Source organism: Malus domestica, chromosome 11 (genome assembly GCF_042453785.1).
Source record: "Malus domestica chromosome 11, GDT2T_hap1".
In the NCBI taxonomy this organism is placed as follows: domain Eukaryota; kingdom Viridiplantae; phylum Streptophyta; class Magnoliopsida; order Rosales; family Rosaceae; genus Malus; species Malus domestica.
Window position 1 is genome coordinate 8,591,590 of NC_091671.1, and position 24,159 is coordinate 8,615,748.

The window sequence follows — 24,159 nt, forward strand, 5'->3', positions numbered from 1 at the left end:
CTCGTCGCCAAAGTTTTGAAAGTTGCAGGAAATGAAGTGGGAAACAAAAGCAAAAGAAGAAAAGAATAGAAAAAGGAAAATGATGTCTGGAGATGGAGAAAATGATGAGGTTTGTTATGGGGGAGGCCATAGTCCACCACTATCAAGTCTGCCACACTCAATCATTCATTTGCACTCATGGAAAACAACCACAAAGATAAGACTCTTATCTTTACAGCTCTTACCCACTGTCATTGATGAATATTTTATTAAGTTGTCTTCTGCAAACTGGAGCAATTATTATATAGTGATACTGATGTGTAAAGAAGGCAACATGCCAAAAAAAAATAAATAAATAATGTCGGCAAGCCCAAAATAGTGGGCTGGAATGTTATGTGAAGGGTGAAGGCCCATATGCACAAAAAAGCCAGGCCCTATGGCTTCAAACTCCAACCTCCATCCCTCCACTTAAGGTTCACCCTTTATTATCACCAACTAGGTGATCAAAAGTACGTCTAGTACTCCAATATTATTCGGCAGCCTGCTGTTATTATCATTAACCAGGTGATCAAAAGTACAACCCATCCTTAAAAAAATCATACATGAGCATCACTCATGACAATCACCATCATACATAAGCATCACTCATGTCAACATTCATGAACATCACTCATGTCAACATCCATGAGTATCACTCATGTCAATCAACATAAACATTCATGAGCATCACTCATGTCAATTAGCTTCGAAATCTTCATTTACAGAGCTCTAGCTTCGAAAGCTTCATTTATAGAGCTCCAGCTTCAAAAGCTTCATTCATAGAGCTCCAGCTTCGAAAGCTTCATTTATAGAGCTCTAGCTTCGAAAGCTTCATTTACAGAGCTCCAGTTTCGAAAGCTTCATTTACAGAGCTCCAGCTTCGAAAGCTTCATTTACAAGAGCTCCAGCTTCGAAAGCTTCATTTACAAAATCTCCAACTTCGAAAGCTTCACCTACAAAGCTTCAGTGCATGGTATACAAAGACCGCAACCAAGGCAACATAAGCCACAAACCGAGCAGCCTCGCAACATGTGCTACTTCTAGTTGAGTATCATTTCAGATTGAGCACCGCCTCATATCGAGTATCAGTTCTAGACGACATCTAGTTACTTCGGCCCACACATGGACTGAATTTCAAGTCTCCAGCCAAAAGACTCTCTTGATTGAAGACTTGGGGGACTACTGTTTGTACCATACTTAGGGCCTCCGTATTTAGACCTCGTATAAATACTCGGGGGACTCAAATGTAATTATGTAATAAATGAAAGGGCAAATATGTAATAAGTGAGGAGCCCTTATTCTATAAAATGACTCTTCACTCCCCTCATTAGGGGGTTGAAGGTTTAGGCCATGGGAAGAGAGAAAACATCTCAGAGAGGGCAAACACAGAAAATAGGCTAGAGAGCACACTGCCTCTAGCCTTCTTGTATATTCACCATTCAGAGTGAAACAATATCAACATCAGTGTGGACGTAGCCCAAACATTGGGGTGAACCACGATACATCTTGTGTTCTTTACTTTCTTGCAGATTCACGGTCATATTTATGTTGTTCCAAGACCCCTCCGATTTTGTGCATCAACATACTAAAACTTGTACAAGTGATTCAAGCATGTTTTTGCTCTCGTCAGTATTAGTTATTAACTCATTGGACTCCATACACAGTTTCTGTGATGTTTTCTTCCACAATTTTATGGTTTGCAATTCTGCAGAGGTTTCTACTCAGTTTAATTGTTTTAATTGTCTCATTGACCCATGCTGTTACACGAAAGAGAGAAATTATGTGTTTATCAGAAAAATCTGGCTAAACCAGCAATACATCACTCAACTTCATTAGAACATGACAAATTTCACCTTATGGTTCACAGGCCGTACTTCTCTTTGGCATCGTAGATACAGTCTTTTCCATTTAAGTTTATTCTGATTTATTTGCTAGCTTAAAGTGTAGTTGAATGATGTTGTGCATGGCTATCTGCAGCGCAATGGGCACTTGGGTTTTCTCCGTAGCAGGGGCTTTGTTAGCGATTCCAGTGGGGATAAAAAGGAAACTTTAGCATTGCTTGTGTTCTTCGGCACAACATGTACCATGCTTGACATTATAATGGGAATCGCTCAGTGTGAAAGAGAACATGCAGAACGCCAAGCGAAGCTATTAGAAGCCCAGATTTCTGCAACTAATGCTTCATTTGCTGAGACTGGGGCGGAAACATAGTCTTGACTCCTAAGCATATGCATCATATGCCCATGTTTGGCTGCTGTCAGTTTTCTCTTCAAATTTCTTTACTGTAAAAGATTAATAGTCGAACCTGTAGAATGAACCCTTTGCTTGAATTTTGCCTTCCCCTTTTCATGGGTTAATAATCACACGAAAGTTGTTACTGATATAACGTCAGGTTTAACCTCCCTCGCATGGCACGATTCCATGAGTTAATCATTCGAAGCAGAGAATTCTAATTCCTCTGTTTTTATTTATCTTGGAGATACCTATATGAAAATTACTTTAAAGTTGTTCAGCAGCAAAGGTTATGACTTATAATATACGATGTATAATCACGAAGAGAAACTGGTGACAGTACTGTTTTCATTATCCTGCTTTCTAGTCTGACACTGCACCAAACGCTTCACTAAGCTGGTTCAGCTTAGTCTAGTCTAAGCCAGTCCAGCTTAATCCCTGAAGCTAGTCCATTCCGAGACAGTCTGGTACAACAAACGCACCCTTAAAGTTTTACATTAGTGTTCTTTAGCGACTTGGTTTCAAAATTTTCGTTCGACTTTCCTTGGTCTGTGAGGCCAATGGTAGAACATCATGGAAAAATGAAATTGTTTTGTCTTAATATCTCTGGTAAGAGCGAGTACGCATTCTTAAAGGAAAAATGAAATTGTTTGTCATTCTTTTAAGATGTTTAATGTGCTCATTTCAGTATGCACTACAAGGGCGAGTGAGCTATCATCTGTTTGGAAATAAAAGCTATAGACATGCCCCATAAGGGTCAATAGGTCTCAGTTACATATCTAACTTGTTTCTCATGTGTTTTCATCCTGAAGGTTAGAAAAGATGGGTGCTCTAGACGCACAGAGAGTGGTTCATCAACACCAGAGATGGTGGCTGATCTCATGTATGTGGTTACATGCTGGAGTTTTCCATGTGCTTGCCAATATGCTGAGTCTTGTATTCGTTGGAATTTGGCTTGAGCAAGAATTTGGATTTGGTATGCATCTGGATTTTTAGCTTCATGTATGTTATCATGCATGTATGGCCATATCCATAAGTGTTTGTAGTAAAAAGATAAAGCACACGACATTAGTTGTAGAATAATAAATTAGTTTACTAGGAAGCATGCTTTCAATATGGTATTTCTGTTGGTGCTTCTGGTGCACTTTTTGGTTTACTAGGAAGCATGCTTTCAGAGCCATATCAAATTGGAAAATGTATGTAAATAAGGTAAATAAAGTTTCTGTATACTCAATGATGCACCTCTTTATGTGCACGACCCTTTGATCTTACAGTTTCAGGTTTCTACCCGCAGTTAGCAGCATTGGTTACTCTCCTTTTCTTCATCATAATACACTTAGCAGTGGAATTCTACCACACGCGGACAACTTTGCTCATATTGGAGGATTTGTCCCCGGATTTCTTCTTGGATTTTTGTATTGTGGATCCTCTCTTTGATACTATTGATTGTTGGGTAAGCTCCTCCTCGATCTCTGATTTAATTTTTTAACTTCATGAACCTAATCGATTCCCTGCATGAGAATCTGGTAGCCACAGTTGGCGCGTGCACATTTTTTTCTTTCTTTCTATCAAATCAAAGAACTGGATTTTGTGTAGATATGTAGATATCATGTGTCCTGTAATATGTCTTCATTATTGTCATTGTGAATAGTCTCTGTATCTGCTTGTTTCTGATTAGAATGGTTTGGAGAAGGCATTGTGTTATTGTTATCGTTGTTCTCTATGTAGTACTAATTGGTCACTTTGTTGATAGCGGCTTCTACTTTGTTGTTTTGGGTTGTATGTGCTGGCAGGTTGTTGTTTTGTTATTGGAAGTAAAGGTTCATTTTCCTCGTATCTAAGTAGTATCAGAATATGCAGGCATTTTCTAACAAACGTCATGTTTTTTACAGGTGTACTCTTGGCCTGGTTACTCTTTTTCGAGGGGTCAATCTGAACAATCATTGTTCCTGGTGTCATTATTTGAGCAGTGTCCCTACGTCAAAATGGAATTGCAAGTCACAAAATATTTATTGTTTGGTAAATTAACTTCCGCCTTAATATTTGATAGATAGAAGTGCTTGCTTATTAATACGATCATGGTTGCATTCAGTCGTTCTAGTTTGGCATGCCGTTTAATCTAATGCCTTCAAGAAACGTAATTTAAGAAATGACTCACGAAATTTTGAGTCAGGAAATTGCTTTTACAATGTACTTTGTTAGTACTATAAATTGGTTTTGTACTGACATATTGTTCTTTATATGAATGTGAGGCTTAGAGAAGTATAACTGCATGTTCAAGTTTTGATTCTCTTGGTAATGATTTCAAGGCTTTGGTTTATGAGTACATGGAAAAAGGAAGCTTAGAGAAGTGGCTGCATCCACCGACTGATATTGAGGAAGCAAGAGAGGCACCCAAGAGTTTAAATCTTTTGCAAAGGCACAACATTTCCATAGATGTTGCTTGTGCTCTCAATTAGTCAATTATCTTCATAATCACTCCGAAACACCGCCAGTTCATTGTGATCTGAAACCAAGTACTGTTCTTTTGGACAACATGTCGACTGGACATGTTTCTGACTTTGACTAGCAAGGTTCTCACAACTGACCAGTATAAAAGCTTCAACAAATCAGCAAGTTCCGCTGGAATAACAGGAGCGATTGGTTATATGGTTTTAGGTAAATATTCAAATTCTCTCCACAATATCCTTTTTTTTTAATTTTTAAATTTTGCATAATTCAACTAAACTCCGCCTATGTAAGTTTATCTTACATTGCCGGTCCCAAGCCCGGATAAAGGAGGAGGGGGAGGGCGTCAGGTAGTCGACAGCCGGCACTCCACGGTTACGTCGAATCCTTATGAAAATGAATCCAGAACGAAATCGCGCTAAAGCTAGGGCGTCACCCGTAAGTGGCGCGCTGTGTGGCCCGAGCACAGTGATAAGTGAGCAAGGGTCGCTGTATCTCCATCGGCACCCGGATGCAGTGGTAAATGAGTAAGGGGACCATAGAAACTTCTTTTCGAACGACTCCACTCAAAGTTGTTTGGGAGCATATGCTCCTATCAACTTTACACGGGACACACAAAAGAAGTACTTTGATCCTATTAGACAGGAGAGGGTGAAGAAGCTAGGACAGAAGGGTAGAGTTCAAGAGAGTAGAATGCGTTTAGGAACGTGGAATATAGGAACCTTAACTGGAAAATCTATGGAAGTAGTGGAAGTTATGGTGAGGAGAAGGATAAATATTATGTGCCTATAAGAAACTAAGTGGGATGGTCTTAAGGCAAAGGATCTAGAAAACTCAAGATTTAAACTTTGGTATTCGGGCACAAATAGAATGAGAAACGGTGTTGGCATCATCGTGGACAAGACCTTGACACAAAATGTTGTAGATGTCAAGATGGTAGGAGATAGAATCATGGCAATCAAGATTGTAATAGGACAAGAACTTATCAATGTGATTAGTGCGTATGCACCTCAAGTAGGGTTGGATACGAGTTTAAAGGAGAAATTTTGGGAAGACCTTGGAGACTTGGTGCAAGGAATTGCTCAGACGGAGAAGTTATTTATAGGAGGAGATTTAAATGGACACGTGGGCAGGGAGACAGGCAACTATGGAGGTTTTCATGGTGGCCATGGTTTTGGGGAGAGAAACGAGGATGGGGAAGCTATCTTGGATTTTGCAATGGCATATGATCTTTTCTTAGCCAACACCTTCTTTAAGAAGAGAGAAAAACATGTGATCACCTACAAGAGCGGGTCATCAAAAACACAAATAGATTTTCTTCTAATGAGGAAAGGGGATCGTATAACTTGTAAGGATTGCAAAGTTATATCGGGGGAGAGCTTGGCTAATCAACATCGCTTGTTGGTGATGGATGTACATATCAAAAGAGTGAGAAAAAAAAAACAAGACTTGGAAATGCCCAAGGACTAGATGGTGGAATCTAAAAGGAAAAAAACAAGTCATTTTCAAAGAGAAAGTAATCACTCAGTGTGTGTGGGATAGAGAGGGGGAAGCTAGCCAAATGTGGGATTCTATGGCTAGTTGTATCCGAAAAGTAGCAAAAGAGGTATTAGGAGAGTCCAAGGGCTTTGCTCCACACCAAAAGGAATCTTGGTGGTGGAATGAAGAGGTACAAACAAAGGTGAAGGCTAACAAGGAATGTTGTAAAGCCTTATACAAGGATAGGACCGATGAAAATGGTGAAAGGTATAGAAGAGCGAAGCAAGAGGCGAAGAAAGCTGTGAGAGAAGCTAAGTTAGCGGCTTATGACGATATGTATAAGCGACTAGATACCAAAGAAGGAAAGTTGGATATCTATAAACTAGCTAGAGCAAGGGAAAAGAAGACAAGGGACCTAAACCAAGTGAGGTGCATCAAGGATGAGGATGGAAAGGTTCTTGCTACAGAGAACGCGGTCAAAGACAGGTGGAGAGGTTATTTTCATAGTCTTTTCAATAAAGGACATGAAAGGAGTACTTCTTTAGGGGAGTTGAGTTACTCAGAAGAGTGTAGAAACTACTCCTTTTATCGTCGAATCAGGAAGGAAGAAGTGGTTGTAGCTTTAAAGAAGATGAAGCATAGAAAAGCAGTGGGCTCAGACGATATACCGATAGGTTTAGCATGGCTCACTGACCTTTTCAATAGGATTTTGAAAACGAAGAAGATGCCAAATGAGTGGCAAAAGAGCACTTTGGTGCCTATCTACAAGAATAAGGGCGACGCACAAAATTGCATGAACTATAGGGGTATTAAGCTAATGAGTCATACAATGAAGCTCTGGAAGATAGTCATTGAGCATAGATTGAGGCAAGAGACACGGGTTTCGGACAACCAATTCGGGTTCATGCCAGGGCGCTCAACCATGGAGGTAATCTATCTCTTACGAAGATTGACGGAAAGATATAGAGATGGGAAAAAGGATTTACACATGGTCTTTATAGATTTGGAAAAAGTGTATGATAGGGTACCAAGAGACATTCTTTGGAGGATTTTAGAGAAGAAATGAGTACAAGTAGCATATATCCAAGCTATAAAGGATATGTATGAAGGAGCAAAGACTGCCGTAAGAACTCATGAAGGACAAACCGAAAGCTTCCCTATAACTGTAGGATTACATCAAGGCTCATCCTTAAGTCCTTACCTTTTTGCGTTGGTAATGGATGAATTAACATGACATATTCAAGATGATATTCCTTGGTGTATGCTTTTCACAGACGATATAATGTTGATAGATGAAACTTAGGAAGGGGTAAATATGAAGCTTAACCTTTGGAGAGAAGTGTTGGAATCTAAAGGTCTTCGCCTAAGCCGATCAAAGACAGAATATATGGAGTGCAAGTTCAGTGCAAACGGAGGCCAAAATGAGTTAGGGGTGAGGATCGAAGATCAGGAAATACCAAAGAGCGATCGTTTTCGCTACCTAGGATCTATCTTGCAAAAGAACGGAGAATTAGATGCAGATCTCAACCATAGAATACAAGCTGGATGGATGAAGTGGAAGAGTGCATCCGACGTGTTGTGTAACCGCCGTATGCCACTGAAGCTCAAGGGAAAATTTTATAGGACGGCAATAAGGTCGGCGATGCTGTATGGCACAGAATGTTGGGCGGGGAAGCATCAACACGTACACAAAATGGGTGTAGTGGAGATGAGGATGCTTCGGTGGATATGTGGGCACACGAGAAAGGATAAGATTAGGAATGAGGATATCCGAGGTAAAGTAGGAGTAGCCGAAATTGAAGGAAAGATGAGAGAAAATCGGTTACGGTGGTTTGGACATGTGCAAAGAAGGCCTACTGACGCTCCGGTTAGAAGATGCAACTACGGGACAAATGTTCAGGGTCGAAGGGGTAGAGGAAGGCCTAGGAAAACTTTGGAAGAAACTCTAAGAAAAGACTTAGAGTACTTGGATCTAACGGAGGACATGACACAAGACCGAGCATAATGGCGTTCTAAGATTCATATAGCCGACCCCACTCAGTGACTTAGATTTTTCAAGTCTCTAACCGAGAAGTTTTCCTTACTTGGGAAATTAAGGGAACACTACCTCAACCTACATGCTCCACTCACAAAGCTTCAACATACAAGCTTCAACAAAAGAAAAATTCAAAGAACTTAGTGACGAAGCCTTTGGGGTATTTAACACAATACGTTGAAATGAAGCAAAGCTTATTTATTGATATCTCCGATAAGTTACAAATATGTACATATACATGAGTCAAAATAAACAAACAAGAGGGAGCCTTCACAAAGGTTGCTTAGGAGAAGTCTCAGCAGTCGGTAGAGCCACAGAAAGAGAAGGCACCGGAGGGGGATCATTCAGAGCCTCAGTACTGGACAGAACCTTAGAAGGATGAGGCATCGGAGGTTGATCATTTGGAGCTTCATTATGCGGTACATCCCTAGAAGACGAAGGCAATAAATGCCTTTGGAACAAACCCACAAACCTCTGATGATCACGTAAAATCTGACAATCAGATTCCTTCATCTGGTCAAGCTTCCTCTTCATGTTTGTAGCATAGTCATGTGCGAGCCGGTGCAACTGTTTATTCTCATGCTTGAGCCCTCTAATCTCCTATTTGAGACTCATCACTTCAGCCGCCAATGATTCAACTTGGCGGGTTCGAGCAAATAGGCGTTGGGCCATATTAGATACAGAACCTGCACACTGAACACTGAGAGCCAGAGAATCCTTAACAGCCAACTCATCAGACCGTTTGGAAAGTAGTCTGTTATCTTTGGGAGTGAGAAGGTTCCTGGCCACCACCGCAGCGGTCATATCATTCTTCATCACGGCATCCCCAACGGTAAGAGGACCAGTAGGGGATAAGAAGGATGGGCGCCATATGTTGTCTGGAGAAGGCGTGGCTGCCTCTTCAACAAGGTTCAAGTCAAAACGACGGTCGGAGGGGCCAGACATTTTCAAAGGTGTTGAAGAGAGAAGAGGTCAGACAAATCAGGATCTTAGAAGTGCAAGAATGGAGCTTCTATTGGTGGAGATTCAAGTGTGCTTTGGAACTTAATGCCAGCCCCCATAAAAATCTACACTCGACGGAGCTTCAGAAATCGAAGAGGCGCCTGCTCAGAAATTGAAGAGGCATTTGCTTTCTCAAAAGCTGGGCTGCTCAGAGACCACAAGGGCCGATATCAGAAATCGAAGAGGGTTTGCTTTCTCAAAAGCTGGGCTGCTCAAAGACCACAAAGGCCAATCTTAGAAATCGAAGAGGCGTTTGCTTTCTCAAAAGCTGGGCTGCTCAGAGACCACAAGGGCCGATCTCAGAAATCGAAGAGGCACCTGCTTTTTCAGCCTTGTCAGCACCTGTCATATGCACACTCAGCTTTGCGGAAATTACAGGCATGCTGTCGAAGATTTCTGGTGAAGTAGAAAGCACGGGTACCACAGATAACATTAGCTCATGGGTACCACAGATAACTTTGCCAAAGAAGGGTAAAAGAAGAGTAAAGAAACAACACTAACAAAGTTTAGACACATAAATTTTGAAGGTCTAGCTACTATATTATTACCCACAAGGGTAAAGGAACAGCACAACTGCTGGATAATTGGAAAGTCCCTGTGTGTCAACCTTTGTGCTCCGTGGCAAGGTAGACTAGCAAACATGCCCAACCTTTACTCACATTCGAGAAAACACTCCCAACAAGATTGCTTGCTCCAAAATCGAAGAGGCGCCGCCCTCCGAATCTCGAGAGCCAGACTCCCAACATGAGTACTTTCTCAAAAATCGAAGAGACACCACTCTCTGAATCTCGAGAGCCAGACTCCTAGCAAGATTGCTTTCTCAAAAATCGAAGAGGCACCGTTCTCCGAATCTCGAGAGCCAGATCCCCGACAGGATTGCTTGTTCAAAAACCGAAGAGGCACCACTTTCTCAACTTCGAGAGCCAAATCTCATTGGATAAAGCTTGTCTATAATCGTCACACGCAACATCAGCTTTCCAGATACCGCAGACCACTTTTTCAAAGTGCTCTGACAGAGTTAAAACACGTGAAGCTGGCAGCTCCCACTACCGTGCTATGACCAAGCAGGATAAAGGAATAGCATTACTACTTGTTGTTAGAGAGACTCCTATATATGTCGACCTCCATCCCCAACGGACAGGCAGACCTGCAAAAATGCTCAACCCTTCCTCATATCTGGGAGGGCACTCCCAACGAAGCCTCTCGAAATACTCAGCTTTTTTTCCCCCCGATAATACCTCTGTAAACAAGCTACACTAGAGCAAGACTATCTCATATCATCAGGGTTAAAAGCAAGAGTATCCCATATCATGCTTTTTCTCTATCTTTTCCTTTGGCCTTGTTCTTACCTGCAAGACAAGGAGAAAGAGAGCAATCAGTCAGCACTTGGAATTAAGCTTCCAGTCAGGAACTGACTGCCTGGAACCCCTTACCTGATTACTTACTTGACATTGCTCTCGAGTACTCATCTTCAACATCTTATGCTTCCAAAAAAGATACCACATCTGCCTGAGGAACAGATAAGGCAAGTGAGAAGAATACAAGGAAGCATGTGGAGACAAGCGTAACAGAATATGTGCCGATACATCCACTACTTCGTCAACAGCAAAAGTATCCCATATCAGCAGGGTCGAACGTACTCTAGATTTGATGGACTTGTTTTGACCCTCAAATTCTTCAGTCGGCCTTATACTTTGGAGGAAACCAGAAAACCCTCCAGCCCAGTTCAAGAATAAGCTTGTGGAAAGTTACTTCTTCAAAAGAAAAAGTATCTCATATCATCTCTTCTCCTTTTTCTTCTCTTTATCCTTCATGCTGCCTGCAAGATATGGAGAATGAGAACAATCAGCCGGAACTCGAAATCAAACTTCTGATCTGGGACTGATTGCTTGGAGCTCTGATTGCTTACCTTATTTGTCACCTCTTTCAACAGATCCCCTAGCTCTGCGACTTGGGGGACTCCTACTACATGGTTTGTATCGCGCTTGACCAAGCCTGAAACTACAAGTAAGCTTCAAGTGAAATTGATACATTACCTTGTGCATCTCCACCAGTTAAAGATACCACCCCTGGATGGAGGAAGAGTACTTCCAGAGAAGATGCCACATGTACCTATGAGACAGATAAGGCAAGTGAAGACGATACCACACTTCGGTACTTAGAAGTTTCGTGATTACGAGATCATTCTCCCACAATATTTCCTAATGTCATTTGTACTAAATCATTCACTTGTACTCACTAAAGGAGAGCTTGAACCTATGTACTTGTGTAAACCCTTCACAATTAATGAGAACTCCTCTATTCCGTGGACGTAGCCAATCTGGATGAACCACGTACATCTTGTGTTTGCTTTCCTGTCTCTATCCATTTACATACTTATCCACACTAATGACCGGAGCAATCTAGCGAAGATCACAAACTTAATACTTTCTGTTGTACCAAAGTCCTCACTGATTTTGTGCATCAACAATCCTTAAGTCCCTACCTTTTTGCGTTGGTAATGGATGAGTTAATAGGACATATTCAAGATGATATTCCTTGGTGTATGCTTTTCGCAAACGATATAGTGTTGATAGATGAAACTCAGGAAGGGGTAAATGCGAAGCGTAACCTTTGGAGAGAAGTGTTGGAATCTAAATGTTTTCGCCTAAGCCGATCAAAGACAGAATATATGGAGTGCAAGTTCAGTGCAAATGGAGGCCAAAATGAGTTAGGGGGTGAGGATCGGAGATCAGGAAATACCAAAGAGCGACCATTTTCGCTACCTAGGATTTATCTTGCAAAAGAACGGAGAATTAGATGCAGATCTCAACCATAGAATACAAGCTGGATGGATGAAGTGGAAGAGTGCATCCGGCGTGTTGTGTGACCGTCGTAGGCCACTGAAGCTCAAGGGAAAATTTTATAGGACGGCAATAAGGCCGGCGATGCTGTATGGCACAGAATGTTGGGCGTTGAAGCATCAACACGTACACAAAATGGGTGTAGCGGAGATGAGGATGCTTCGTTGGATGTATGGGCACACGAGAAAGGATAAGATTAGGAATGAGGATATCCGAGGTAAAGTAGGAGTAGCCGAAATTGAAGGAAAGATGATATAAAATCGGTTACGGTGGTTTGGACATGTGCAAAGAAGGCCTACTAACGCTCCGGTTCGAAGATGTGACTACGGGACAGAGGTTCAGGGCCAAAAGGGTAGAGGAAGACCTAGGAAAACTTTGGAAGAGACCCTAAGAAAAGACTTAGAGTACTTGGATTTAACGGAGGACATGACACAAAACCGAGCACAATGGCGTTCTAGGATTCATATAGCCGACCCTACTTAATGGAAAAAGGCTTTGTTGTTGTTGCATAATTAAACTATTTTGTTCTTAGTTTGCTAACAATATTTTCTTATATTTGAATGGCAGAGTATGGTATGGGAAGTGAGGCGTTGATAACTGGATATGTCTACAGTTTTGAAATTCTCTTGTAGGAGAAGTTTACAAGGAAGAGAACCACTGACAACGTGTTTAATGGGGACTTAAACCTTCATGTTACAATTTTCAATCAATGTTCTCGAGTCTTGAGGCCCCCATGAAGTTTAAAAATTAAGAAAGCTTGATCTCACTAGTAACTATTACAATTTTTAGAAAGGTTGCATCCACACCAAGCTTTCTTGCAATGGTACTTTAGGGGAACTATAAGAAAATCAGCAATCTCACAGTCCAGCCCCTCAAAAAACGTAGACTTCAAAATTTCCATTCATAGCTAGGGTCACCTAGCAAGGTAACTTTCATATCGACACCAGCGTGACGTCTGATGTAACCAAAAATAGGATTCCTTGTATTTGTTTTTTTCATTTTGGATGGTTGCCAAATGTTTCCAGTCAGCTTCTGGAGTCAAGGTGCTTTAATGGTCTTGGTCCTTGGCGTACGGAAAGTGCCAGACAATAGGTCCCAGTAGTCCACAAATTGGGAATTTGCGTAGATTGCAGGTATTTGCGTAGATTGCAGGTATTGCGATTAGACATTAACTCGTTTAGTGGCAGTATTCCACACAATATATCATATTGCTTCAACCTTATCCATGTGAATTTCTCTCGGAACAAGTTGGTGGGTAAAATTCCTTCAGAAATTGGATTGCTGTCAAAACTGCAAAAATTTGCATCATTCTATAATAATGTAACGGGACAGGTCCCTCATTCCTTGGGGAACCATCCCTAGTTCTCTTGGCCAATTGAAAAAATTAACCTTCTTGGGATTGGGGTTAAATCAGTTGTCTGGTAGCATCCAATCCTCCATTTATAACCTCTCTTCTCTTGTTACATTTTCCATGCCAGGTAACCAACTTCAAGGGAGTATTCCATCAGATATTGGCAAAAGTCTTCCTAATCTCGAAATCTTCAGCGTCGCCTTAAACCAACTCACTGGGTCCATACCTCCCTCAATATTCAACATCGCAAGTGTTCAATTATTTGAAGTTGGGGTTAACAACCTAATCGGACAGGTACCGAATCTCCAAAAGCTTCACAACCTCCGGATTTTCAACATTCAATATAATAATATTGGAAGCGGTAAAGATGGTGACTTAAGTTTTCTCTCGACCTTGACCAATGCCACCCAGTTAAAAAGGCTGATTATTAGCGACAACAATTTTGGAGGGACATTGCCCATGTCAGTATGCAATCTCTCAACCAAACTTGAAATGTTTTGGGTTCTAAATAACCAAATATATGGAAGCATCCCATCCGGGATAGGGAATCTGGTGAGCTTGCTATCGTTGCGTTGGGGGAATAATAGCTTCACAGGTAACATCCCCTCTGACATGGGTAAGCTTTCAAACCTTGGAGAATTAGATATTTTCATGAACAAATTATCAGGAAATATTCCGTCTTCCTTAAGAAATTTAACCAAGTTATTCTATCTTGCACTGAATAGAAATCATCTTGAGGGTAGCATTCCTTCAGGTCTGGGGGAATGCCATGGGTTGCAATTGTTGTATCTTTCTTATAACCTCCTAAATGGCACAATACCCAAACAAGTTTTTAGACTCTCCTCCTTATCGATTGCTTTGCACTTGAATAATAACCGCTTCACAGGTTCCCTTCCTCTGGAGGTTGGGAATTTCCATAGTCTGAGTGAACTGGATCTTTCTGATAACATGTTATCTGGAGAACTCCCCAGTAGCCTTGGTGGTTGTGAGAGTTTAGAAGTCCTGCATTTGCAAGGAAACTTCTTCAACGAGTCCATTCCTTTGTCTATGAGTTCAGTAAGAGGGATTCGAGATCTAGACCTTTCTCGCAATAATTTTTCAGGGGAAATTCCACATTTTTTAGAAGACCTTAGAATCCTGAATAATCTGAACGTATCATTCAATCAATTTTGGGGAGTGGTACCAACTGGAGGTGTTTTCAAAAATGCGAGTGCTATTTCAGTTGTTGGCAACACTAATCTATGCAGCCCTGTTGCTAATTTAAGGCTTCCCAAGTGCAAGTCTAAAGAGACCAAGAAACGAAGATTGTCTCGTAGCTTGAAACAAATACTCCCTTTAGTATTTGGACTTACTCTTCTAGGAATAGCCATGGTGTTCTCATTTTTCTTTCTTTGTTCGTCAGGGAAGAAAGGGAAAGAAATTTCATTGAGCACTTTCGGGAACACTATTTTGCAAGTGTCATATGCTACTCTACTCAAAGCTACTGACGGGTTCTCAAAGGTTAATTTAATTGGTGCTGGTAGTTTTGGGTGTGTACAAAGGAGTTCTTGATGAGGATGATAAAGCTCAACTTGTTGCCGTGAAGGTGTTTAACTTGTCACGCCATGGAGCTTCGAGGAGTTTCATAGCCGAATGTGAAGCTTTGAGAAATATTAGGCACCGAAATCTTGTCAAGATTATAACCGTGTGTTCAAGTGTTGATTTTTATTGTAATGATTTCAAGGCTCTAGTTTATGAGTTCATGGACAACGGGAGCTTAGAGGAGTGGCTGCATCCACCTACTGGAACTGAAGAGTTACGAGATCATGTACCCAAGAAGTTAGGTCTTCTTCAGAGGCTAGAAATTGCCATTGGTGTTGCTTGCGCACTGGATTATCTTCATAATCATTGTGAAACGCCAATAGTTCATTGTGATCTCAAGCCAAGCAATGTTCTCTTGGACAATGAATTGACTGGCCATGTTTCTGACTTTGGATTAGCAAGGATTCTCTCACAAGTAACGAGTAATGTTTCAGAAATTCAGAGTCAGACAAGTTCCGTTGGAATAAGAGGGACGGTTGGTTATGCAGCTCCAGGTATATATATGTTAGATATATATTTCCTTTTTTATTTTGGAGTATTTAATTTACAAAATTCAAAAATGTGATGTTTGAATTGTAGAGTATGGCATGGGGAGTGAGGTGTCAACGAATGGTGATGTCTACAGCTTTGTCAAGATGGCTCTCCCCAAGCAAGTTACTGAGATTATAGATGCACCATTTCTTCAAGGAGGCATGAACGAGAATCTCAATCAATGCAGAGTGAGAATTCATAGAGTTGAGGTGTGCTTGAGTTCAATATTTAGAATTGGAATTGCTTGTTCTGCTGAATCCGCAACAGATCGACTAAAGAATATCAATGATGCTGCATCTGAACTTCATTCCATTAGGAATACTTTTCTTGGAATAGAAACTCTTTTTAATGTGCTTTTGTAATAGAGATATTTCATGTACTGCTTGTGAAGTCTAGCTTTTATGTTACCACAGTAGATGTGGAAGTTTGCAACGTAAATAATCACCAATGAGGTTCATTGTGTGAAGAGTGTATTACTACTTCTTGTACTTGGTATTTTTGTGTAATATTCACATCTATTAACGTCTAGTACGTGCCACGAAATTGTTGAATATACACATTGACAGATTCCAAATTTCGAAAGATTCATAACCTCAAGACCCTCAACTTACATTCAACAAAATCATCTTGGAAGCGGTAAAGATGGTGATTTGAGTTTCCTATCAGACTTGACCACTATCAGTGTAAGGTGTTTTAAAAAATCAGAGTGCTATTTCAATTGTTGACAACACTAGATTCTGCAAGGGAATTCCTAATCTTAGGCTGCCCAATTGGCAAGTCTAAGGAGCTCCAAGAAAAGAAGATTAGCTCATAGCTTGAAATTAACAATCCCTTTAGTTTTCGGACTTGCTCTACTTGCAAGTGTCATATGCTACTTTCTCAAAAGCCAATGATCGGTTTTCTTCAGTTAATTTGACTGGTGTTGGCAGTTTCGAGTTTGTATGAAGGTGCTTAACATGTTAAAGTCACGGAGCATCAAAGAGTTTCATAGCCGAATATGAGGCTTTTAGAAATATCAAGCATCAAAATCTCGTCAAGGTCATATCTGCATCTTTTCGCAGTGATGATTCAAGGCTCTAGTTTATGAGTTGATGCACACCAAAGGAGCTTAGAGGAGTGGTTGCATCCCCCTCCTGTAATTGAAGAGCAAGAGCTCGATACATCCAATAATTTAAAATCTTCTTTCAAGGGCTAGATATTGTTATTGGTGTTGCTATTATGCATTGGATTATTTTCATAACCATAGCAAAACACGGAAAATTCATTGTGATCTAAAGCCAAACAATATTCTTCTAAACACTAAGTTGACTGGACATGTTTCTTGAAAGTAGACTAATCTCAGACTGTTACTTATATGAACTCCTCCATATAAGTGAAGGGAATTGGGTTCAAGTTGGTTGGTATGGTTAATAGGGTTTGCAAATGGCCATTTTTTGTAGAATTTTAACCCCTACTTGTAGAATTTTAACCCCAACTTTAAAGCCCATGGGCTGACAAATCAAGGTTTTCTAGCATTGTTGTTATCAAGATTCTCCCATGCGCATTCTGGCATTCTGAATTCTAATCTAATGGCTTTAGCAGTCGTTCTACTAATCTAAAAGAGTTTTTATTTTTTTGTTCGAACAAATGATATTACCTATACTAAGAGGAAGGAGATAAGTTGAACCTTATAATGGGCTAACAATAATGTTGTTCAAATTCGTCTTTGACGAGAATCGAACCCAAGACCTCGCATTTACAAGTGAAGAAAATATCACTAGACCGTAGTACTAAGTGGCATGAAAATGTTTGTATTAAACCTGCAAAAATGAAAATTCTCAGCCGTTCATTAATGGATTTGAATTTAGATTTATTACAATTGATAGAGATTTTTTTTTTGGCAATCAATAGGATACTAACAAATTTGTTTTTAGTACAAAGATATGTCACGATAATGTCACTTATAACCAAGGAAGAAAATATCGGTAATATCGGAAATATCGGTAGTCCGAAAACACGGAAATATCGATGGAAATATCGGGATAATATCGATATCGATAAAAATTATATGGAAACCACGGAAATTGTAAGAAAAACTTGGAAATTTTTATTGAAACTTTGCAGGATGTTTATTTAGTCAATTATCTATTAGTTTATCACAAAAAATTGGAAGGAAATGCATTGCATGATGGATTTAACTGATTTAAGTTGATTATATAGCGAGATGGCAAACATTGTGAATGTAGAAAATATGTAGTAATTAATGAAAGAAGTTTAAACACACCATAATCATTTATATATAATGAATTAGTACAATATTTTACACTTTATAAATTGCATGGTAAGATACATGAGTGACTTAGTACCACATAGAGTTCCTATGAGATTCAAAATTTTCACTATCTTCATCATCTCTATTTGTAGAGTAAGTGTATTGTGAAGAGTAGTCAGCAACCATGGCAATGGTTTTCAAGAACCAAAACCCAAAAGTCAATAGGAAACCGAATACTTCGGTATTTTTCGGGATTACCAAACAAATGGGATTTGGAAACCAATCCCATATCGAAAATTTCGGTATTTTTCGGGATGGGATTCCAGAACTTCAGGATGGTTTTGGTTTGGGATTTTTCGGTTTGGGTTTGGGACTTTTTCGGTTTTGTTTGGGATTTTCGAGAATTTTTTCCAGCCCTATGTAAGTGACCAAATAAAAAATAGAAAAATTAAAAACCACATGCCATTGACTAAGTAATTAATTGACACAATTTAAAATATAATACCACAAAAAATTTGGAATATGTGCAAATTTGTTTCTTGTAAAAAGAATTCAAAACAAAACAATATACATAAATATGTGCAAATTTGTTTCTTGTAAAAAGAATTCAAAACAAAACAATATACAACAACATAAGTGATATGGTGGTTAAGGCGTTAAGACTCAAATGGGAGGGGGTTCGAATCCCTTTAGTCTCAAAATTGAGACTTTTCAGAAAATTTTAAGAATTTTTGGATGTCATATCGCGATAATATCGCGATATTATAACTAATGTCGCGATATTATGTTAATATCGCGATATTATCGATAATATCGCGATATTTTGACGATAACTCATTGGATACTTGTTAAAATATCGATAACTCAAAAAAACGAATTTCGCCGATATTTTCGATATTTAAATCCTTGCTTATAGCTATGTCACTGACCTTTTAACTTATTGCCCTATCTTTAACGCACTCCAATTAATATCATCCTCTAATTGTTAGTATTTAATGAATCTCATCATAAATTGTTACCCAAAATATTAATTATCAAAGCAAATAAAGCCACCACTTGAGGGTGATGATTAAAAATCACCCCAATAATATAAGTAGTAGTTAAGTTAGTTGGTGTGATAGTTGGTCTTTAGCAAGCTTCTTAATGGTTGTGCCAAATAGGTTTCATACTAGAAAAAATGTTCGCGCTCCGCCGCGGGTTTTGAAATCGTAACCCATAATTTAACATACAATTTCTAAATTATTCAGAAATCAATAAGAGAAAACTTCAAGTAGAAAAAAATGAGTTCTCAATCAAAGAAAACTTCAATTTCATGCAAGTTTTTTTGTTCTAATTTCAGGGCTTAACAATGCAAGATTGGAATTTGCATTTGGTTCTAAGAAGTAAGATAAATTGATAAGCAAAATGAACTAAAAAAATAGAATCTATTCCAATTTGATTATCCGTTCAAGTTCAAAAAGACAAAACGAAGAATATTTTTAGGGAACTTTAACGAAAAGCATCCGGTACTGTTCACTTTAACGAAAAACCATATTTTTACACTAAAAAGTCAATCCCGGTACTATTCACTTTACCCTTTATTTTGTCCTTATCATTAAAACTCAAAGTTTTCAAGCCCTTTTTATTAGTTTTCCTATATTTTTAAGCATCCAAACATCAGTTAAAACTAAACAATTAAAAACAATAACACTAAAGCATTTCATTGAAGACATAGATAACATATTTGTTTCTTTGTACCTAAAATGGAAAACATTTGCTTTCCTATATGCTCTGAAATTTGCATAAGTGCTAGAAATTTACAAAATATAAAGAGACAATCTCAGAATAAAACACATTTGAAGGAAAAGTAATAAGAAAAGAACATAGTGTTTTTTACCTATGATTCATGTGAGGAGTAGAATTTCCAGTCACAATTGACAACACAAGAGCTCTGTAAATCAAATATATAGGAAAAGATCAATAAAAAGTGAATTACAGTTTCTCAAATTAGAAAGTAACATTTATTTGAAAAGATTCAGACTCATTTTGGATATCGATAAACAATGGCATGTTAAAAACCAAAATGGTAAGGCATTCAATATTCAGCATTCAAGTTAAAAAAAATGATATACATGTTATCCATCAATGTTTTGGTAACAAATTCCCAAATTGCTCTATCTACCAAACATTTGCAGATCTATCGTTATAGATAGACCTGTAAATGAGTCGGGTTCATTGGGTTTGGATCAGGTTCGACCCGATCTATTAATTTAATGGGTCACCCGAACCCAACCCGTTAAACTAACGGGTCATCCAAACACAACCTGTTAATCTATTAAGTCACCCGTTTTACCCATTTCACCCGTTAACAATTTTTTTTTTTTTTTGCTTTCATATTTCATCCAAACCAAGAAAAGATCGGTGCTTTCAGTTGTTTTCTTCTGCTACCTCACTCAAAACCCAAGTCTCCCTTGCAGCCGACTCCATCACCGCCAACCAATCTCTTTAATGCGATTCAAAACCCGAGTCTTGACCCTGTCCCGGTACGCTTTACTTCGTCCTCCAATTCTTATATCATTATAATATACATATATATACCTCTATATATATACATATATATTATATTTTTATGCATTTCAGTTCTTTGCTTGTAACACTGAGATTTGTACTCTCTCTCTATCGCAACAGCAAAAGTCTCAGCATTTCAGAGACACCCAAAAGATTTTACAATGAAGAGAGAAAGAGAGATAGAGAAAGAGAGAGAGAGAGAGAGAGGGATTTGGGTTCTGAGGTTGAGGTTCCAGTGGAGTTTGAGGTTGAGGACCTGAGGTTCCAGGCAGAGTTCCTAGTGCTAATTAAAGTTCTTGTTTTCGTTTTTTTTTGGTAGTCTTAGGTTTACGAAATTCGACAGAGAGTGAGGGTTTTCTATTAAGAATATTGAAATTACACAAAAGTCCTCAATAACGGGTGATTAACGGGTTTCGCGGGTTCACCCAAAAAGACCTGTTATTTAACGGGTTGACCCGTTAACCACCCAACCCGTTTAGCACTCACCCGAATACTAATTTTAACAGGGTCGGGTCAGATTAACGGATCGGGTTGAAAATGCCAAGTCTAGAACTTACAGATGTTCAGTTTTATGATATTCAACCCAATACCCACATTATTGGCAAAACGACATTGTATAGATCTTTTGAGCACCCGAGCTAATGACAATAACATTGAAGGCAACTACAAAAATTTACATTATATAAAGAGGCAATCTCAAAATCAAAAATTGTGAAAATCAATATTTTATGGCTACATTTTTTCATCCGTCAATCAATACACACATAACACAGACATTCATTAGTCAAGCACTCAACCACTCAGGCACATCGACTACAACTTGGGAATGTTATGCAAATCTTAGGCAGCTTGAATCATTAAATTTGAGTTGGAATAAGCTCTGTTACCTGCTCTGCTAAGTTGAGGAGTGTCACCAAATTGGCACTATCATCAGCATCAACACATTTCACACACTCTCGCTTCCAAAACATTTCACGAAATCGAAAACCAAATGAGATTATGTAGCAGAAAAGATTGACGGAAAAATAGATTAAGAAAAGCAATTAATATTAAATATAGAGGATGAATAATGTTGTCCAATAAATAAGACAGCTGTATATATTTCTCGACCATGAGAAAACAACAAATTAATAGAGGCATTAATCCTAAGTTTGCCATTCATTGTTGTCGGTCTAAACTTGATGACATATTGTAAAGTCCTCTTACATACAGATTAATGAAATATTAATTTATTTCCATAAGTTATTTGATTTTGCAAATTCAAAATAATTGAAGAATACTGAAAATTACTAAACCCCATCACAACATCCCATTAGCCATTAGCGAAAAATCAAAGACAAAAGTAAATTACTATCTTTCTAAGCATCCAAATTAAAAAAACAAATTAGCCAAATTGGAATAGTTAGATCAAATAAAGAATTAAGTCAACCAATTACATAAAATAATTCATGCCAAGTAGGCTCCTAAGAAAATGTACCACTATGGTGGTGGAGGAGGCCTAGGCTCAAACAGTGGAGGAAAGCAGCATTTAAATATACCGCAACAGCACGGAATCCACAGACTGCATAATCAAAACCAAAATTTTAAAATTTAAATTTAAATTTGAAAAAAAAAATGCAATAGAATTGTATAATGAGAAATTCTCCAATGTGGATAAATTAATCCCACTCAATTTAAATTTAAAGGATGCAATCAGTTGTATTGGGCTGGCAACCGGCTTATGCTCAAATCCCACTAAATTTATCATACACCCTTCCAACTACAATTCAAAGGAAGAAGTTCCAAGTCCATGCATAATGTTTGCTCAACTAAAATAAATTGCTTTTCATGATTAAAATAGCCAACCAACCAACACTCATTTGATAAAATTGAACATTTGGAGTTGCATATCCACATATTCCACATATTTAAGATCGAACAAACCTTCAAATGAAGAATTGCAATTGATAGAATCGGTGTTCTTTGAAATAATCATAACATTTCACAACACAACACAATGGCATCAATTTATACAAATTCTAACAGCAAATTGTCAAAAACAATGAGAACAATTACCAGAAATTTCAAATCATTTGGGGGTTCAGAGTAATTACCAGAGAGACGAAAGCTAGAATCAACATTAGTCCATTTTTTTCAAAATAAGAACAGCTCCGATCTAAGAAATACAGTGCAATTTCTGAAGGAAAAAAAAAGTGAGAAAACCCTAAAATCCCTAAGAACCCTAATTTATAAAACGCAAAAGGAGAGAGGAGACTCAAATAAAGGGTAATTTGAGAAATTCAACATGCCATAATCGGGGGCGAGGACGCTTTCTGATGGCCAAATTCATCGACACCGGAGGCAGTTGTCGACCGTCACTGTACCTCCATTTTGTCTCCGCCATGTTTGAGGCTTTCGACCGTCACTACTTGGTTTGTGTGCTTCATGTCGAGAGATATGGGGGAGCGGAGAGAGAGGAAAAGCAGAGGAAAATGAAAGATTGTAGAGAAGGACAGAAACAGGAAGAGTGAGAGATGAGAGGAAGAGCGCACGCGTTCTAACCCATCGCAATCCGTTCTAAACCATATGGACAAAATTATCCTATCAACTTTTGAGAATTACCCTCCCAACCCAGCCCTATTTCGCTGGCATTGTTGTAAATAGCGTGAAATTGAGTGGCAAAGCTACTATCAATTACTCCTCAACTTTATAATAGATAATTCGAGAAAATAGAACTTTAACGAAAATCTTCCGGTATTGTTCACTTTAACGAAAAACCATATTTTTACATTAAAAAGTCAATCCTAGTACTATTCACTTTACCCTTTATTTTATCCTTATCGTTAAAACTCAAAATTTTCAAACTCTTTTCATTAATTTTCCTTTGAGGAAGGGAAAAATTTTTGAAATGTCATATAAACTTGTACGTATTTTTCAGTTTGTCAAAAAAACTAAAATTTTAAGCAATTTGTCACACTAACTTTCTAAAATCATCAATTTGTCATCTCATCCTAACTCCGTTAAGTTTTTCATTCAAAATAAGTCATATGCGAGGCACATGACTTGTGTTCAGGGTTATTTCTGTCATTTTAACACCTCACTTCCTTCTATTAAGTTGCATTCAATCAAAATAATTACAGGGTTTCTAAAGCCACAAAAAGAGACTAATATACGATGCTTGGTCTAAGAGTTTTCATTCAAAAAGGAGAACAATGGCGCTTATGTGTGTTTCGAATTGAAGATGGCTCAAGAATAGAGTCATTGCGAACCCTCCAATCTATATGATAAAGTTGGATGAAATTATTTATTATGGCTAATTGGATGAAATTATTTATTATGGTTGTCTGCGACAATAAGAAATTTGATTCTTCTAGTTGTAGCTAGTCCCGTTTTCTATGTTTATTTGCATTCTTTTTTTATGGAATGGTGTTTTACCATGAGATTGAATGGTTTTTTATTTGGTTCTTTGTTTAGTTTGAACTAGAAAATTTGCCTGCACTTTTGCTGCGGGTTTTGAAATCATTATCTACAACAGGCGTGAATAATTTTCATAGAAAGTAACTAAAAAGACGGTCCAACACTAAGAACCAATGAAGTGAAACTTTGATTGCTATATATGAATATACATGCTATAAGAAACCATTCATATTCAGTTCCAACAACAATATCGCTTTTCTTGAGTCCCTTTTGAATGGTATTTCTTGTGGCTTTGGATCGACAATAGTACTTACATACAAAAGATTACGAAACATTGTTTTATTTACCTGAAGAAAAATGACAAAATATTGTTTTACTTAGTTACCTTTTAGAAAATTAGAATGACATTGGCAATGCTTATGCTATTCAAAAATCATATGCCAGA

The 24,159-nt window shown here is 38.4% G+C and overlaps 1 protein-coding gene and 1 pseudogene across 1 annotated transcript; both read left to right on the forward strand.

Annotated features, from left to right (window-relative positions):
- The first annotated feature begins 3,067 nt into the window (after positions 1-3,067).
- LOC139189165 (RHOMBOID-like protein 1) lies at positions 3,068-4,337 on the forward strand (annotated as a pseudogene).
- Positions 4,338-13,528: 9,191 nt separating this feature from the next.
- LOC114819722 (putative receptor-like protein kinase At3g47110) lies at positions 13,529-15,722 on the forward strand. The gene is made up of 4 exons (XM_070807787.1): positions 13,529-14,720; positions 14,932-15,483; positions 15,569-15,642; positions 15,708-15,722. Exons 1-4 carry the CDS (start codon positions 13,529-13,531, stop codon positions 15,720-15,722), a joined length of 1,833 nt encoding a protein of 610 aa, XP_070663888.1.
- Positions 15,723-24,159: the final 8,437 nt, after the last annotated feature.

Bases quoted from the DNA above. Each gene is read 5' to 3' on its own strand.
- LOC114819722 (XM_070807787.1), top strand. From the start codon at position 13,529: ATGCCAGGTAACCAACTTCAAGGGAGTATTCCATCAGATATTGGCAAA. The intron at 14,721-14,931 runs GTAGCTTGAAAC...TGGTGCTGGTAG, and splicing joins CAAGAAACGAAGATTGTCTC to TTTTGGGTGTGTACAAAGGA. The intron at 15,484-15,568 runs GTATATATATGT...TTTGAATTGTAG, and splicing joins GGTTGGTTATGCAGCTCCAG to AGTATGGCATGGGGAGTGAG.